The sequence below is a fragment of the Ornithodoros turicata genome, chromosome 4 (assembly GCF_037126465.1).
Source record: "Ornithodoros turicata isolate Travis chromosome 4, ASM3712646v1, whole genome shotgun sequence".
Classification (NCBI taxonomy): Eukaryota; Metazoa; Arthropoda; class Arachnida; order Ixodida; family Argasidae; genus Ornithodoros; species Ornithodoros turicata.
In genome coordinates, this window is record NC_088204.1 from 20,440,971 (window position 1) to 20,458,859 (window position 17,889).

General features: G+C 46.6%; 1 protein-coding gene across 1 annotated transcript; it reads left to right on the forward strand.

The window, feature by feature from the left end:
• The first annotated feature begins 485 nt into the window (after positions 1 to 485).
• Positions 486 to 4,485, forward strand: LOC135392778 (uncharacterized). Its single transcript, XM_064623499.1, has 2 exons — positions 486 to 1,151; positions 3,652 to 4,485. Exons 1-2 carry the CDS (start codon positions 516 to 518, stop codon positions 4,453 to 4,455), a joined length of 1,440 nt encoding a protein of 479 aa, XP_064479569.1. The 5' UTR covers positions 486 to 515; the 3' UTR covers positions 4,456 to 4,485.
• The last annotated feature ends 13,404 nt before the right edge of the window (positions 4,486 to 17,889 follow it).

The window sequence follows — 17,889 nt, forward strand, 5'->3', positions numbered from 1 at the left end:
CTGCAAAGGGTGGCCGAAGCTTACAATGGCATCTGACTGCTTTGGTTTAATCCAAGTATAACTTCGCGCCACGCTTTCAGTGTAGTGTATCCAACCCCGCGGGATCCTACTTACCTGGAATAGAAAGCTACGGCCAAACACACAGCCACGCATCTACACTGACTACTACACAATAACTCCACTACAATGTCTACTGCTAACGAATACCACAATGCCTCTACTTGTCAATTACGCAAATAACCACGACATGCACGACGCTTGCCCTCGTGCCATGGAGCCAAAACAAGCGAACTTCAGCACCCCCACCACTTCAATCATCATTACTTTCTCCACCAACCTTCCCCACATTCCCCACCCAAATTGTCACGGTCAAGTTATACTACCGTTGGACGTCCTCATAGCCGGCCGATCTCCCTTGGGGCTAATGGCCATTCTCCGTGGGACGAAGAAGAAGAAGAAGATACCAGTCCTCATTGGGTCCTCATGTCACGATCCGTGGCCAATTGCCCCGTGCTATGCGCCACTGCGGAGGAAGACGAAGAAGAAGAAGAAGAAGGATACCAGTGCTCGTGCTACACTTCGATATCCGCGTTGCAACCGTCGCGATGCTTGCCGCGTTCCTCGCCTTCACAGCCGCAGCCTCTGTCCTCTCCCCTGCTCATTCAGCTTCCATGGCATTGACGGACTTGCTACCAGACCTCCGGGTTCGTGCGGTACACCCTTCCAATCACACCGGAGACCTCAGTGAATCGAAGAATGACGCGCCAACTTCAACGTTCGACTTCGATGTCCGATCTCGACATTTCTACGCGGTCCTTCTGGTTGCGGAAGAGAAAGACGTCCAGTGGTTCGTCGTGAACGCCCACGACGAGAAGCTTGCCAACCACGACGTCGTCATCGGATACTCGCCTCTTGCTGGTCGTCGGCAATATGTCATCGTTGTCTTCGATCAAGGTCGTGTGAGATTCAGCAACCACACGGTTGCGAAACTGTCCCGCATTTTGCAAAGAGGGAACAGGACATGGGAGATGGTCCGTACTGGCTTCGGGACTCGTGAGCCTCTTGTGATGAGAAAGTTTTCCGCCGAGTCCAATGCTGCTGTACAGGAAGATGTGGAGCCAGAGAAAAGGAGCGCAGATAACGATGACGGTGTAAGTGAATGACGTCACATATTGAGTGCAGACTGCCCATATACACTCTAAAAACGTCCATAACACGCACCTATAGCCTGCGATAATGCCGAATCTGGGGGCTTAATCGCTTCATCGTCGTTACGGTCGTTACAAGCTAGCGAGTGGCGGGAAATTCAAAAAGGCGGGCGGGAAATTTAAAAAGGTGGGCACGTGATAAAACACGTGCACAGCGCTCTTTGCGCGATACGTGAAGGCCGTTGTACACGTCACGCGCAGTGTCACGTGCCCACCTTTTTGAATTTCCCGCCACACGTTAAGTTGTAACGACCGTAACGACGATGAAGTGATTAAGCCCCCTGATTTGTTGAAAATTGAAGGCGTACGCTTTTTGTGACACTTACGCAGTTATGTTAAAAGAGGGAATACCTGCTCCCTATCCCACGTGCATTTTCTATGGCGCGCGATTTGATGCTTTTTCTCAGCAATCAACGGTCAAATTTTGTTACCTGTCGTATCGTTGGATAGAGGACGACAAGATCAGGGGCGTGTAGGACCTGGAATTTTAGAATTTGTCTTAAGCTTCTTGTGGATACCTTCCAAATTTTGACCATAAAATAACTCTGAACAATTTCACAATTCCGAGCCCATACGTTACAGATCTTGTCGTGCCCTTTCCAGTAGCACAGTCAGCAGAGCAAAGTAGCACAGTTATTTTTAAAACAGTTTTCTTCCCATAAAACTGTTAAGTAGGCCAGTGAGATGCACCATGCGAAGTAATTTACACCACAGGGTCATAATTATCGCAGAAATTGAATTTGAAATACTCCGCAAAAAGCGACCGTGCGCAACTGTGGTGAGGAGCAGTGCCAGCCCCTGATCTGCCTGAAACCTCGCGCTAACGCTATAAGGAGAACGCTCGCCGATTGGCCTAGAGAAATGTCTGCTACCCCGCTGTCGTCTGCTACTCGGCTGTTCGGGGTTCTGAAAAAGTCTTTGTCCTGGCCCCGTAATGCTTCGGCCGCTCTCTCTATCCCGAATTCTCCGGGAGAACTGGTAAAACTGGTTTGCGGTGGCAAAGGGACAAGGCGCTGACCCCCACTGACCGGCGAACCAGAACGAGCTCTCCTTATAGCGTCATCGGTGACGTGGCATCATACCTCCTCATCCTCGTTATAGCTGGAGTGGCGAGTTAAGGGTGAACGCGCGGAGCCATGTTCATGTGAGTTTTTTTTTCTGGGAAACAAATTGCACACATCAAAACCTTTCGCGCTATTCGGTATAATGACACACACACTTTCATCAGATGTCTTAACCTTTTTTTTTTTTTTTTTTTATGGCCCTCTGTACTCCTTTAAGATCACTCGCATTAAAATCTGACCGCTGGTTACGAAGAAAAAGGAAAGGAAATTTTGAATCTCTCGAAAACCGGTTTCTTTAGTGTTTTTTTCCGAAAAATTTGAACAAATGGAAACAGATGTGGTTACTGCTGAGTCGAAGCATTGCCGGCCAAACCACAGCATACAATGAGCTAGAGGCTTTAGTAGCGTTCATCCTCTAGGCATAAATGCAGAGCAGAGCATTCCATGAGACTGCTGTCTACGCAGTGATAGGTAATTGGAACAACCTGGAACAATCCGTCTACTCAAAGCAGAACTCCGACATTATGTGAACGCGACGGCGATCGCTTGGAGCGGCCAGATGGAGCTCTAAGTTGGTGGTTGTTGGCGGATTAGAGGCACCTAAAGCACTGTTGGCGGGTAGGAACGCATCAAAGGCACGAAAATTTACATTTTTGAATTTTGTCACCTTGAAATTTTGGGCGATTTTTCCGGAGACGAGGAAAAAAACAAAAAAAAAACTGTTTTTCCCCCAAAATGTTCGGGTTTTTTTCGGGGCTTCGCATCTCTAATCGGCTATCCAGCGAAACACGATGGGCGCGCGCCAAAGCAGGACAGGCGCCATGAGTATGTCGGGAACCCCCTCCGGCGCCGTTAGGGTCACAGAGCATGCGCAGAAGCGTTGTGAAAAAGCTCTATTGTCAGAGGCGTAAGGCCCGTTCCGACATACAGCGCTTTGCTCCACAGCGCTGCACCACAGCACTGCAAAACAGCGCTGTATTTCCTCTGTGGGGTTCGCACTTGCAGCGCTTATCTCAGCGTGCAGAGCAACGTGCAACTAGGCCTACGTGCAGTCACGGCGACAAGAAGCGAAAAAAAAAAGGCAGCCCCGTCACGTGAACGCGGCACCGCGTTCTCATTGGTTCAGGGAGCCTATCGCTGGGAGACAGCGATGGGAAAGTTCACCGAAGCTAAACTTCGCCAAGTGCTGTTTTCCATCGAGTCGCAGCCGGAAGAGGAGGGAAAAACAGCGCTGTTTTCCAGTGCTCTGGGGCAAAGCGCTGTATGTCGGAACGGGCCTGTACGCTGAACGATTTCCACAAATCGGGAGTGATAATGCTATCCTTCTGTGTAATGGTTCGGCTTCAGTGTCCGAGTTGTAATTTCACTTTCGCCCACAGTGCGGCTCTTCCTGCCCACGAGCTGAAGTACAACCAGGAGGTTCTTCCGGAGTCGACAATAGAACCATAGTTCCCGGATCCTTAGTTGACAACCTAACCAGGGCAGGCATCCTGCCTCACTTCTTGGATAGTCCTCCAACGGGCGAAATCGACGTCGATTACGGTTACGGGCGCGTCATTCGCATGGGTAACTACTTCGTCGCCCAGTACCTCTGGCTGGAACCGTTGAATGTCACCTTCGACATGGAAGACGGGAAGCTATACGCTCTGGTGCTTACAGACATCACAATCACGTACTGGCAGTACTGGCTAGTAGTGAACATCGTCACGAAAGACGTGTATTCGGGTGACGAACTCATCATGTACAGCGGACCGTTTCCAACGACGGGTACCAATCATACTTTGGTGTTTCTAGCATATTCGCAGGGTACCACTGAGGTTGACGTCAAGAAACTTCAGAAGGAAGGCGAAGGTGATCTCTCGACGAAAGATCCTAGGGTGTTTGCTCGGGAAAATAAGATGGGCGATCCGATCGCGATGAATTATTTTATCACGGATGCTGAGCTGAAGGAAAAAAAGGCGAAAACGATACACGATAGCGAGGAAGAGCGGAGGAGGGAAAGAAAGGAGGCCATTGCAAGGAGGAGGAAGACCAAGGAGTTTCAGGTTGAGCCCTCAAGCGATGCCAACGCTGGGCAGGAAGCCGCCAAAACTAGCGGCGTTCGGAAACCTGGGATAGAGTGTCTTGTTCTGGTGACTTGTCTCGTAAAGAGCGTTTTTAGGCAAGTTTTTAGCATTAGGTAAATTCAATAAATACTAACTGATCGATCTTTCCTTCTGGCTTTCCTGTTGTGATGTGGACACCAGGAGAACCAACTAAAGAAGGGGTATCGGATACGCGGCGCGCAATCTGCTATTCTGCGGCCCGACGGCGTTTGACCTCCGGCTTTCGACGCCGCCAAGACTGAAGTTGACGCATCGAAAATCAAATTGAATTAGCAATGAAATATTTTCAAACCATGGTTCTGCGCCTCCATAGTCTAGTTTGGCAAGCCCGAGCACTTCTTTTCCTGATATGCCTCAACATGTCTGAGTTGCGGCCAATAATATTGTGTCTACATTGCAGCGTAACCGCAAGTGACCACGTTGCTAAGTTATAACTGGATCTCGCAAGCTATGAGGAGCCTTTCCAACAAAATCTTAGCGATGACCTCGGACAGCACAGCCGATGGCTGGATTCGAGCCCACAACCACCCAGTCTCCTCTTGCCGTGCCGCTGGTCATGTGTGCGTGTGTGTTTTACTTTCACCATCCTTTCACTGTTTACTTTGAAATAGTTCTTTCCTGTCGTTTACGTGGGTGACACTTAAGAAGTTTCATGTAACGTAATGGCATTACAGAGCATAGCATCTCTGAGAGCATATGGCCAGAAGATCTGCAAAGCAGACTTCGACGCCTGCTGCTGCTCCACCAATTTCGTCCCAGCAACGCCCTCAAATCCACTCGATCACCAAGAGACAGCCGTCCGTCTTCGAGAAGCCATTCAACTGTTTCATAGCTGTCAATTGGTGATGCAGCTTATACCAGTGAAAGCCATCCAACGTTAACATAATCTTACCAAACAACAACTTAAGTAAAATTCTACGCCCGAAACCTCGTGCACCTCTTCAACAGGGAGAGCCTCCCCCCTCCTCCCCAATTTGTTTTCCTTTTTTCTTTTTCTTGTACGATGTGGTCCAGGGTCAGCGCGGACCGCAACTCGACTTCAGTTTCAGGCCCCTGAACTGATGCAACTAAAAAGATGCCGTGAAGAGCTATTTATAGAAGAACTTCACCACACACTATACGCTCTCCTAGCCATCCATCATTCGGTTGGTTGAAAATGTGAGACGTAAGCTATATTGGAACGTCCCCTACCTCGCTCTTGTAAAATCAGCGATAACAGTGTCACTCTGTGCAATTGTTGGCCTTGACCGTGTGTGATGCTGTGAGGTCCCGTCTCTAAAGGGCACGAACATCGAAGGGCACTGTTATGTGTAAAGTCACTAGCGCCCCCATACTTCGTATGTATGGAGAATCTATCTCGAGCGCGTCTGGGGACTTTTGTACTGAAGGCAACGCCAAGGGCCCGAAACTCGCCAGTTCCTTTGCGGGATAAAATGAGGCGCTTCATGCGTTTCACGTCATCGGACGTCAGAAACGGCATAAATTGAACGTCATGGAGACATCCGGTGGCTAGTGATTACTGATTGGTTCCCATGAGAATGAATTCGTTTTCTGAGCGATGATTGGCCGTTCTCAAATTTGTTCGCGAGCACTCAAACAGGCGACAGCGCGGCGGCTGTGCTGGCCATGTCACGTCGAGACTGGGAGGTACCCAGGTTCGAATCCCGGTGCCGGCTGTGCTGTCTGGGGTTTTTCCTGGGTTTTCCTCAGACGCTTTCAGACATATGTCGGCACAGTTCCCTTAGAAGTCGGCCCAGGACGCACATTCCCCCAGGGCGTGAGTCGTGACGTTGCCCACATACGTGAGGCCGACAACGGCAAGCCCTATCACCACCACCACCACCGGCGGCTGTGCCGGTTGGAACCAGTGTTGCCAGATATGGGAAAAAGTCGCTAAATTTAGCGGATTTCGGGGTCTGTTTAGCGACAAAATTTTGTATTTGGGATTAGCGGATTTTTTGGTGACTTTCTGACATGTTCAGCGACTTTTTAGCGACACAGACATTCCTTCCTAAAGTCAGGAAGAATCGTGATTTTCCTGTGACATTTCAGTGGCCGACAAACTCAAGTTTGAGAGAGAAAAGAGAGAGAAAAGTGGCGCGATCTCATATTATATAATATGAAATCGCGCCACTTTTCGCTGGCCCTAACTCCTCAGGGCCAATCACCTGTAACGGAGATCTCTCAGCGTGTTCCCTGCAGCGTGCAGTGGTGCAGTTTCGTTGTTGTTCTTCGCAGCGGTCGTTTCTTTGAGCTGTTTCCAGTTTGCCCCATTTCTGACGCGCCACGTGGCCTAGACGCAAGCGCTTTCCAAAATACCTCTTAAGTAACATCAGAAATACCGCATGAGCTGAGTGATGCTGCCAGTATTCATGGGGTAGCTTCGTCCAGTCAAAGACTGACACAAGGGTGCTGTGCACCTATATTGCAAGCGTGAGATTTATGCGAGGTTGTAAGTCAAGCAGGTCGCAAAAACACGAGAAGGCATCGGAACTTTTTGTAAGCAATAAACAAACCATGTTCAGTGCCCCCGGTGACAAAACGAGAAAAGGTTCTGCAGAAGATGTTCAAGGTGCCGAATTTAATTTACTTTCTCTCATTCTTATCCAGTCATGCCCATTTCTTCATGTTCTCTCTTGGCCATCCACTGCGCTCATTCGCTGAATCATCTTGGTAGGGCTGTCACCATATTGTTTCATAACATGCAACGAAGAAAAAGGGCACAATAGCGGCAGCGACTTTTTTAGCGACTTTCAGTTTCAATTTTAACGACTTTTAGCGACCTTTCGGGGCGCCACTAGCGACTTCCTGCGAACGAGATTTGGCAACACTGGTTGGAACCACTGATCTCTATGTATAAAGGCTGGATCGCGCATGGGAGAGGGGCTCGTGGGGGAGAGGCGTGCCTTCGGGCCGCCATGTTGGTGGGCCCTAAACTGCTGTGTGTGCCCATAGAAAACAATGGGAGGCACCAGAGATTGTGAGTATTTATTGCGCTGCAAGCATTGGTCGTTGTTTGTCATCACACAATTTTGTAAGGTGCCAGTATACTGATGTATCCTAACGTGTTTCACAGGTGTCCTGCCGTTCGATTCTTAATTACGTTATGTTTTGCATTCCGAAACTAGACCGTCACTGCAGTGCAGCGCTGGGGATTGTACTACAGCACGTTTCCCAGCCAATATTTCAATAAGAAACGACTTGAGGTTATTAACAACGATGTATATAATATCCCGTACTGTGTTCTGGACAAAAATTGTTCCATAAAGAACGGCCCGGGACAAGAGATACTCGCATGGCAGAAAGAGATCGCTCTGTAGAATCACAACCGTTGTTTTAGCCGTGTATGCGTTTAGTATGATTTATATCAAGCATCGCCTTAGAAAGAGTCTTTTAGTAAACGACAGCGGTGCTTTGCCTCGCAAATATGGACACACCGAAGCAGCCCAAATAATTACTTCACGCAATTAGATCACACTCGTTAGGACAGTAAGTTAGGACAGTGTTAGGACAGTGATGTAAGCTTAATCAATTAAGTTACTTAGAAAGTGGTAACACTTCCTTGAGACACAGGACTCTTTTGAAGTACAGCCTTTCTATGTTTGTTTGCTTCTTCCTTTATTTGTTCTGATTATTTGCACGCGCGGTTGTGCCAAACTGAATGTCCTTCTCCAGCACTCACATGCTTTTGTTGAATACAACTGCAGCGTGAGAAAAGCTGCTTGGGGACGGGGTCCTGCTATCCAGTGCTGACTTTGTCATGCTTATGTAGAGCATGTTCCAAAAAATGCAGCTCCACATATGGTCTTCAAATTGCAGCAGGACTATTTGGAGCTTGAAACAGTTGTGATTGTGTCATTTTGGCCCTCGTGTACCCAGTCTGTGAAACGCAAACAAAAAAGTCTAACACGATATGCTTTTGTAATGAAGATCACTGATGATGAGTAAAGAGAATATACGAGTTCAAGTTTATTCAATATTTTATATCATTCATTATATTATTCAACATTTTATGTCAAGTTTATACAACATCAAGTTTATTCAAGTTCAAGATTTATTTCTTGCACTTTTGCGTTTCAGGATACAATGAACGTGCAGGGAGGTCGCAAAAGACTACATTTATTGTTTTGTAACCTTGCTACAATGACAATATATATTTTAGGAATGACAATGGTCAGGTACGCTCTCTAAGTTTGTAGCACTCAATTTTAGGTTGGAGTGAGCAATGAATAGCAACTTCCCTCCTGATATTTTCTCATATATGGTAAATTTAAAATTTAATGTGATCAAATATGTGATAAATGAATGTGATCAACAGTAGATGTAAACAACATGAGTAGCCAGAGAAGTGCATTCTCAATAAATAATTTTCTTATAGCGTATATGTGCATGCCTATTAACTGAAACAATTATCACAGTTCCCTGACAAGTTTTAATTTCTGAGAGTGTACTGTAGAAGCTGCTTAGATCTACAACAGTTCATACAAGGAATTATACAGGGTGTCCCAGAAAACGTGTCATTGAATTATAATAAAAAAACTACGCCACCTAGAATCATGCGGTCAACGGCATTTGTTCTTACTAGATTTTTGCCAACTCCTGATGTGAATGTCATGTATCGTAAGTTTAATTATATAAATATTTGCGATCTGAACTCGGAAATTTGCCAAGTGAGGGTCACTTTTTTACCCCACCAATATGAAGAGCGTGCCGAATTCACTTAAGTTCATGATAATTGACAGTGATATTCATGAGCTATCCCATTGGAAAAAATAGCCGAACATCATGCTTTTCGTAGCACCGAACCATGACGCGCGACGACTTTTTGAGCGCGATCGCTCGCAGTCCGACGAAAAGACGTTCGAAACCCAGCCCACAGAGTGATAGTAGAAAAAGTGACAGTTCCTGAATTTGGGAGGGGGAAAGTGCGATCCCAGCGAAAGTCGGACGAGATAAGCCATACCTGTGTTATCTGTTTCTACATAGCAGGTGTGGGCTGGGTTTCCAACCTCCTTTCGTCAAACTGACAAGGATTGCGCTGAAAAATTTGTCACGCGCTACCTCCGTAGAGCATGATGTTCGGCTATTTTTTCTGATGGGATAGCCCCTGAATATCCTTGTCAATTATCATTAATTTGAGTAAATTAGACAGGCTCTTCACATTGGTGGGGTAAAAAAGTGGCCTTTACTTGGCAAATTTCCGACTTCAGTTCGCAAAAACTTACATAATTAAACTTACGTTACACGACATTCACATCAAGGGGTGGCAAAAATCTAGTAAGAACAAATGCCGTTGACCGCATGATTCTAGGTGGCGTAGTTTTTTTATTATAATTCAATGACACGTTTTCTGGGACACCCTGTATACTGTGAATGCCTTTAAAAATCCCATGTGACACATATGCCTTTACTTTCGGAGATGCTGTGGTAGTCAAAGTTTGTGGGCATTACGCTGGTTCTGCACCCATTTCTTGAGTATGCGAGGCAGCTGTGAAGTAACCTGCATTGATGATGATTATTCCAATTTTTATGGTGCATCGACAACAAAGGAAATAATACATCAGAACATTGGTTTGGGTGCAACCAGTTAAAAATGAATATGTTGTTTAATAAATGCATTGGGCAAACGTTAAAACATCAGTTTAAAACATGGTTTACAATCCCTGTATCTTCTAAAAATTAAAAAGATTAAAAACTATTCTAAAAAGAATATGGGGAACTCTTCTAAAAGAATTATAATATCTAATTATTATATTGCTGGGTGAAGGAGCCTAAAGTGTAAGGTGTGTTTGAGAGAGGCTAACCACAGTGCGTGCACTGAGGTTGTTCCTTCCTGAAAAGTAGAAACCAGTGGATGAGGAACGTGACTACTTACCTGTACACCCAGCCGTATCACACTGCACAGATTATTCACTGGGTAGCCCTCGTGACGAAACCTGTATTGAGAGACCACTTTTGCCTTAAAAACTGCTTCAAATAGCACGACACGCTACAAATTATTACTATCGTAACAAGCTGACGATACAGCTCAGACACAAAGGCGTTATTCAAGTCGCGCCACACCACCGTTACGTAGGATTCTTTGTCACAAATCAAACCCAGGCACAAAACAATACCAATACATGAAAAAAGGTGACAATCGTGGTCTCATTACGACGTAATACCGAACTTGTGCGTGAAGGTAATTCAAAGAAATGAATGTGGCACTTGCTTCCGCAGAGAACACCGTGTACCATGCTAGCAATGCATGCAAAAAAGCGCTCGAGTGCTCGCACATATATTGATGACAACACTACCGGTGTAGTGTAACGTGTTCTTTCAAGCATATTATGCACTCAAACTGTATTTGCCGCCGGGTAAAATGCAAGTGTGCTCGATTGAATGTCCGAAGAGCGATCAAGCAACCTGCATCCAATGCTCGTTTTGGGCAAAAAAACACTTCATAATGGTCAACTAAATATACAGAATGGACGCCTATTTATTCCTCGATAAAGAGTGACTCACCTGTATAAATTTAGGTCCTGTAACCTTGCCAGCACCTTTGGTACGACCGTAATTGCAAAAGGTTGCCATGATCGCTGCGGCGACTGTTGTGGGTACAGTGAGATGGCGGCCGGTTTCTTCACGCTCGCGCTCCGTATCCGCAATCCAGCATCCAGCCTTTTACAATCGAGATCAGTGGTTGGAACCGACGGAGTCGCCGCGTCCGTTTCGGACGCCTCGTGTTGTGTAGCGGTTGGGTTGGACTATGAGTTCTGATTTTTCCTGTTTAAAAACGCAAGCTGTATCATGTGAGTGTCCTCGAACAGTCACAGCTGCCAGGGAAGATGCCTGCGCAACATTTCTGCTCTGCTTCGTGGTGTAGAAACTATTCGAGCGTCCGAAAGCCTCGTACCCGATACCCCGTCAACGACTGCCGACTGGTAAGTCATTTGTCATTGCTTGTTGCCTTACAACACCGCATTCCCTTCGTGTATTGGGAATAAGTTGCTTAACAGTTACCGTAAATCGGGACCGGAATACGCTGTGACCGAGACAGACAGCGTTGCTTTGCAGATACGACGGTAGACTTTCTTTTCGTGAAACAATATCATCTAAATGTTATACCCGCTCACGTCGTACTGTATAAAGGTATGACGCTGCTGTCAGTCTGATTCTCGGTGATTTCGCTCGACAAGTTTCGTCCGACGTTGACAGTAGCTGTTCTGTACGTAGCCCAGAAGCCAAGTTTGTCAGGCTATTTGGCCTGAATATATCATTGTGAAGTAGCGCAATAAAAGGTATTTTTTGTACTAAAGTCGCTCACACTGGATGGGCTGCGAGCTTCTCACAACCCTACCACCGTTCTTATTTTTCGTGTTCAATAGCGCCTTTATTCTTTCTATTTACAATGCAACTTTCACATGCATAGCTGTATATCTGATACCAATTTTTTTCATCTTGCAGCCACTGAGCTCTAGTCCCCAGTAGCAGTCCTTGCCAGAGGCAGTCCTACATTATCAGTCTTCTTCAAGCAAATTCCGGAGAAATATTAATGTCATGTTGTTTTCGTTACCGCAGTCATGCTGTGTACGCCTTGCTTGCATAACCGTATGTCGCACAATAAAATACTTCATGTGACAAAAACAACCAAGGCTCCGTTGTATTCCTGTAACTCCCACTGCATTCCGAGAGACGCGAACCAAGAAAACAGTGAATGGAAGAAAAAAAGGAACAACAAAAGAAGACGGGAAGCAGAGCAGAGAGGAGGAAAGTAGTGAGAGAGAAACGGATGACACGTCATCTGCGTCATTCGCGATACAATCAAAAAAGAAAAAATAGGGTGGCTAGTCCTCAGTCATTGGTCCAGCTCCGGAGGTCACGTGAGTTTTCAGCTGCAATAGATTTCTACTACAGCTTGGCGCCCCTGGCAACGCTTTGTGTGGCGGAAGCGTCCAACCCGACAACTTGTACCCTAGCTCGTTGTAACCAAGAACGTAAGTAAAAAGTGATCTAAACAATCACAACAGTTGGCGACGAGGATGCTCTCAAGGTGAGTGCGACAGCGTTCATTACTGTGGAAGAAGCTTGCAAGAAGTCGAAGCCGGACGCACTGCGTTTCGAAACATGGCGGCGTCGTTCTGTGAGTTCAACGAGCAACTAGAAAGCTGGACAAACCACATAAAAAGGCTACGACAGCACTTCGTTTTCAATGGCGTAGAAGCAGAGAATCTGAAGGCTGCTGTACTGGCGTTGATGGGACCCGCAACGTACAGTTTGTTACAAAACCTCGTGGTGCCAGCGCAACGCGAAGATAAGATTTTCGGCGAGATAGTCCTAATTTTGGATACTCACATGAATCGTGCCCCCAACAAGTACGCCGAACGAATCAAGTTTCGGGAGCGGCAGCAAACGAAGGGTGAGAATATCCAACAGTTCGCAGCGGAACTGAAGCGTCTGTCGGTCAACTGTTGCTTTTCTGGAGGCACACTGGATGAAAACCTTTATGAGCAGTTCCTCGTTGGCCTACGTGACGAAAAAATCAAGCAGAGACTACTATATTGTTCCGACAAGCTGGATTTCGGGAAAGCATTTCAAGAGGCGGTTGCAATGGAAATAACCACAGAGGCAGCTTCCAAGATGGACAACGGGAAAGACGTGCACGCCTTACGGCAGGACGAATCTCGCAAACCGAAAACCGTCCAGAACAAAAGCGAAACACCTAAGCGAAAACCTTGCTACAGGTGCGGAAGCAACGAGCGCAATTCGCAAAAGTGCCCATACTTGTCAGCAATTTGCCACGGGTGCCAAAAGAAAGGACACATCTTGAAGGCGTGCCGGGCAAGACACAAGCGTGACAAGACAAAAATAAAAGCAAGGACAAGCTGAAGCCAGTTTTTGGGTTGGAAGCACTAAACCACTGCAGGCCACAGCGAGATGGTAATGCAATCAAAGTGGAAGTCTGCATAGAAGATGCTGGTTATGCACTGATGGAAGTGGATACAGGAGTCGCAGTTTCAAGTATGTCCATCAATAAATTCAAAAGAGTCCTGCCCAACATGCCCATACAAGAAACGTCAGTCATCCTCAAGACAGCAACTAAGGAGTTCGTAAAACCTGCTGGTGTGGTCTGGGTCTGGGTGCAGCTAAATGAACAACGAAAACAATTACCACTGCACTTGATTGAAGATCTCCATGCCCAGAGACAAGTGGAACAACTGCTGCACAAACTACAGGAGTATGGACTCCATGTCAACCGACAAAAATGTGCATTTTTTCAGACCGAAGTGCAGTACTGCGGCTATAAGACAGACTCAGAGGACGTACACAAAGCACCAGAAAAAGTGCAAGCTGTTTTAAGCAAGCACCTTGTGCCTCAACCAAAGAACACAACCCAAGTGAGGGCATTCATGGCCCTGATTAACTCTTACGGACGCTTTGTACCGAACCTAGCAACGATCGCGTACCCTAAGTGACTTTAAGACTATTGAAGAAGCAACAGAAGTTTCACTGGGACAAAAACTACGAAGAAGCATTTCAAACTATCAAGGATGTCATGGCATCAGACAAAGTATTGGTGCCTTACAGTGACACCTTACCAGTACTTCTAGCAACGGACGCTTCACCATATGGGGTATCAGCGGTGCTCTCACACATATTTCCAAACGTAGAAGAGCGACCCATCGCCTTCGCGTCCCGAACATTGTCCAGCATCGAACAGAGGTACTCTCAGATAGATAAAGAGGCCTTAAGCATAATGTTTGGAGTAAAAAAGTTCTTCGAGTTCTTGTACGGAAGACGTTTCACACTGGTCACAGACCACAAGCCGTTAGTATCGATATTTGCTCCAGACAAGAGCATACCTGTACTCGCTGCGCCACGAATGCAACACTATGTTTTGTATTTGCAAGGGTGCCAATACGACATAAAGTACAGGAACACCAAGCTGCATGGGAATGCTGATGCACTCTCTAGACTACCTTGCACCAGCGAAGAGTGTGCCCAACTCGACGAGGCTGAGCTGTTCCAGTCGTAACAAGTTCAAAAGCTACCCGTGACCTACAAAGAAATCTCAGCAGCAACAAAGCAGGACCCTGAACTACAGGAACTGAGCCAGCAGCTACAAACAGGAACCTCCAAGAACTGGAAATGGGGTGGAAGCCCTGGGGAATTCACAATACATGGGGACTGTATACTTCGGGGACATCGCATAGTCATTCCAAAGGCCTGTCGCCAAAGGGTTCTGCAAGAATTACACCAGGGACAGCTTGCAATTTCTCGTATGAAGGCACTGAGTAGGGCCCTGGTGTGGTGACCTGGAGTAGATGCAGATATAGAAGCCATGGTAAAGAACTGCACACAGTGCTTCCTGCACAAGAACATGCCAGTCGCGTGCCCTGTGCTTCAGTGGGAACAAGCTGAAAGGCCCTGGCAAAGAGTTCACGTAGATTATGCCGGACCCATAGATGGCGAGTGCCTCCTCTCCTCTGCATTGACGCATTTTCCAAGTGGTCCGAGGCTTCTGCACTTGTTCTACGGGCACAAGCAAGACCATCGAATTGCTTTCAGAGGCTTTCAGTCGATTTGGTTTTCCCGAAGCCCTGGTGAGCGATAACGGGCCACAGTTCAAATCGAAAGAATTTGAAGACTTCCTCGAAAGGAATGGCGTCAAGCACAAGGTCACGGCCCCATTTCACCCAGCCACAAATGGACAGGCTGAACGATACGTGCAAACGATAAAAAATGGTCTCCAAAAGATGGAAGGAACAGCAGGAAGCCTGAAGAGCAAGCTGCAAGAACTCCTTATGCACTACCGCAGGGCCCCAACAGCAACACCAGAGGAATCTCAGGCAACATTGTTTCTCGGTAGAGATATCCGAACTAGAGTGGACCTATTCAAGCCCACAATAGAAACACTGCAGGGAGCTTTGCACAGCATAAGTATAATAAGGGCCAAAGGGTACTCGTGGGTAACTATGGAAAGGGGAAGAATTGGAGAGCAGGTGAGATTGTGAAGTCCTTGGGACCTCGATACCACGTAATAAGGGTGAAAAGTGCACTCTGGAAACGTCTTAATCAGATTCACCCTCTAAGTGGCAGGCTAAGCTAGACGATGAGGTAACTGACACAGCATCGTCAACCCTCCCGTGGTCCGACTGGAACATAGGGACTCGTGACCTGACAACAGCCTCCAGTGACCTGGAGACAGGAACGACCGCTAGCCCCATCCAGAGCAGCTCACCATCGCAAGAATCCTCTCCTAGTAACACGGCTGCACAAGAACACGGGACTGTAACCCGTAGTGGGAGGTCTGTGAGGCCACCTAACAAACTTACATATTAGAAGGGGAGGAAGTGTTATGTGTAAAGTCACTAGCGCCCCCATACCTCGTATGTATGGGTAATCTATCTCGAGCGCGTCTGGGGACTTTTGTACTGAAGGCAACGCTTTGTGTGGCGGATGCGTCCAACCCGACAACTTGTACCCTAGCTCGCTGTAGCCAAGAACGTTAGTAAAAAGTGATCGAAACAATCCCAACAGGCACAGTGTATTATAGGGGGGGGGGGGGGAGTAGCACAAGCTCTTCGGCTGCACGTAGTGTATGTGTTTGTAAGCGCTCAACCGTCGCCATACCAGCACTGGACAACTGTTTCGGCCTTTTTGGGCCATCATCAGCAGTGCGCAGGGTGCCTGCTACATGCGATATACATATGGTGTCTCAGAAAACGTGTCAATGAATTATAATAAAAAGACTACACCACCTAGAATCATGCGGTCAACGGCATTTGTTCTTACTAGGTTTTTGCCACCTCCTGTTGTGATTATCATGCAACGTAAGTTTAATTGTGTAAATTTTTGTGAGATGAACTCTGAAATTTGCCAAGTAGAGGTCACTTTTTTACACCACCAATGTGAAGAGCGTGCCGAATTTACTCAAATTCAATGTAATTGGCAAAGGTAAAGCAAATAAAGTAATTGACAGGTATATTGAGGAGCTATCCTATCGGGAAATATAGCAACGCATCATGCTTTACTGAGCACCCGGAGCCTAGCGTGCGCCGAATTTTTCAGCGCAATCGTTGTTAGTCCGACGAAAGGAGGTTGGAAACCCGGTCCACACCGATTTAGTAGAAAGTAACAACACAGGCATGACTTACCGCATCAGGCTTCCGCTGGGATCATGGCTTCCCCTTCCCAATTTCAGGAACTGTCACTTTTTCTACTATCACTCTCTGGTATGGGTTTCGAACCCCCTTTCGTCGGACTAAGAGCGACTGCGCTCAAAAAGTCATCGCGCGCTATGCTCGGGGTGCTCTGAAGAGGATGATGTTCGGCTATTTTTTGCGATGGGATAGCTCCTGAATATCACTGTCAATTCGGTGCGCTCTTAACATTGTTGGGGTGGCATTTACTTGGCAAATTTCCGAGTTCAGTTCTCAAAAATTTACACAAATAAACTTACGTTACATGAAATTCACATCAAGAGGTGGAAAAAACCTTGTAAGAACAAATGCCGCTGACTACATGGTTCTCGGTGGAGTACTTCTTTTTTTTATATATATAATTTAACGACACGCTTTCTGGGACACACTGTATTGTAATGTGAAACGCACGTTAGCATCTTGGTTTGTCGCTAAGGAACAATAAAGAATATGCAACCATAATTTTGGTGTAATTGCAATTTGATGGAACTTCTGTAAGCACTTGACAGGTGTGCATGCCAGAACTAGCAAAGTAAAACAAAACAAAGCAATGGAGTGAGGGCTCAGAAAACAGCGTTTATTTTATTTAGTCCACGAAAAGAAAGTGCCTCAAGGATTCTATACGCGAAATTTCAATCCTGTTTACGAACGCTGTGCATTTCTATCAATTTTTGAAGACCTGTTGAGCCTCCACAGGTTTCGATGACGCAACGAGCGAGTGACGTAATCATAAGCCCACAAACTGCAATGATGTCATGTTCTGCAGAGGGCACCCTTCTCCTTGAAACGACGCCGGCGTCCGGGGAGGGTCACGTGGTAGAGAAGTCATGTGAGGCTGATCGAAAGACTGGAAAATGGGAGAGATGACTTCTCCCTTCTTTGTGTTTTCTCCAAGGTCGGAGCGGCCGGTTGGTATGTCACGTGGGGCTCCGCTACCCGAGTGCAAAAAGTAAGCCCCCCCCGGAAGACTCGAAGGGCAACAACGTTGCCAGATAAGAGCCGTGCGCTCCATCGGAGCATAACATGACGTCACAGTTCTCAAAAATCAAAATTAAATTTCTCTAGCTTTCGCGTTACGTAGAGTCAAAATATTTTGCAGGAATGTAAAGTGAGGCAAGCTGATTTCAGTACCATAACTTTAGTAGGATTCTCAAGACACGGGATTTAGTCCGTAGTGGCACTTTAATGTGTACTTAAACTGTCCTAAGTCGATCCCTGTGCATGAGCAAGGGACAGCCTCCGGGACTCCATCTCATATACCAAAACTTGCAATATTATGATCAGTCTTGGGTAGTAACTAAGTTACTTTTAACTTGTAACTGTAACTAGT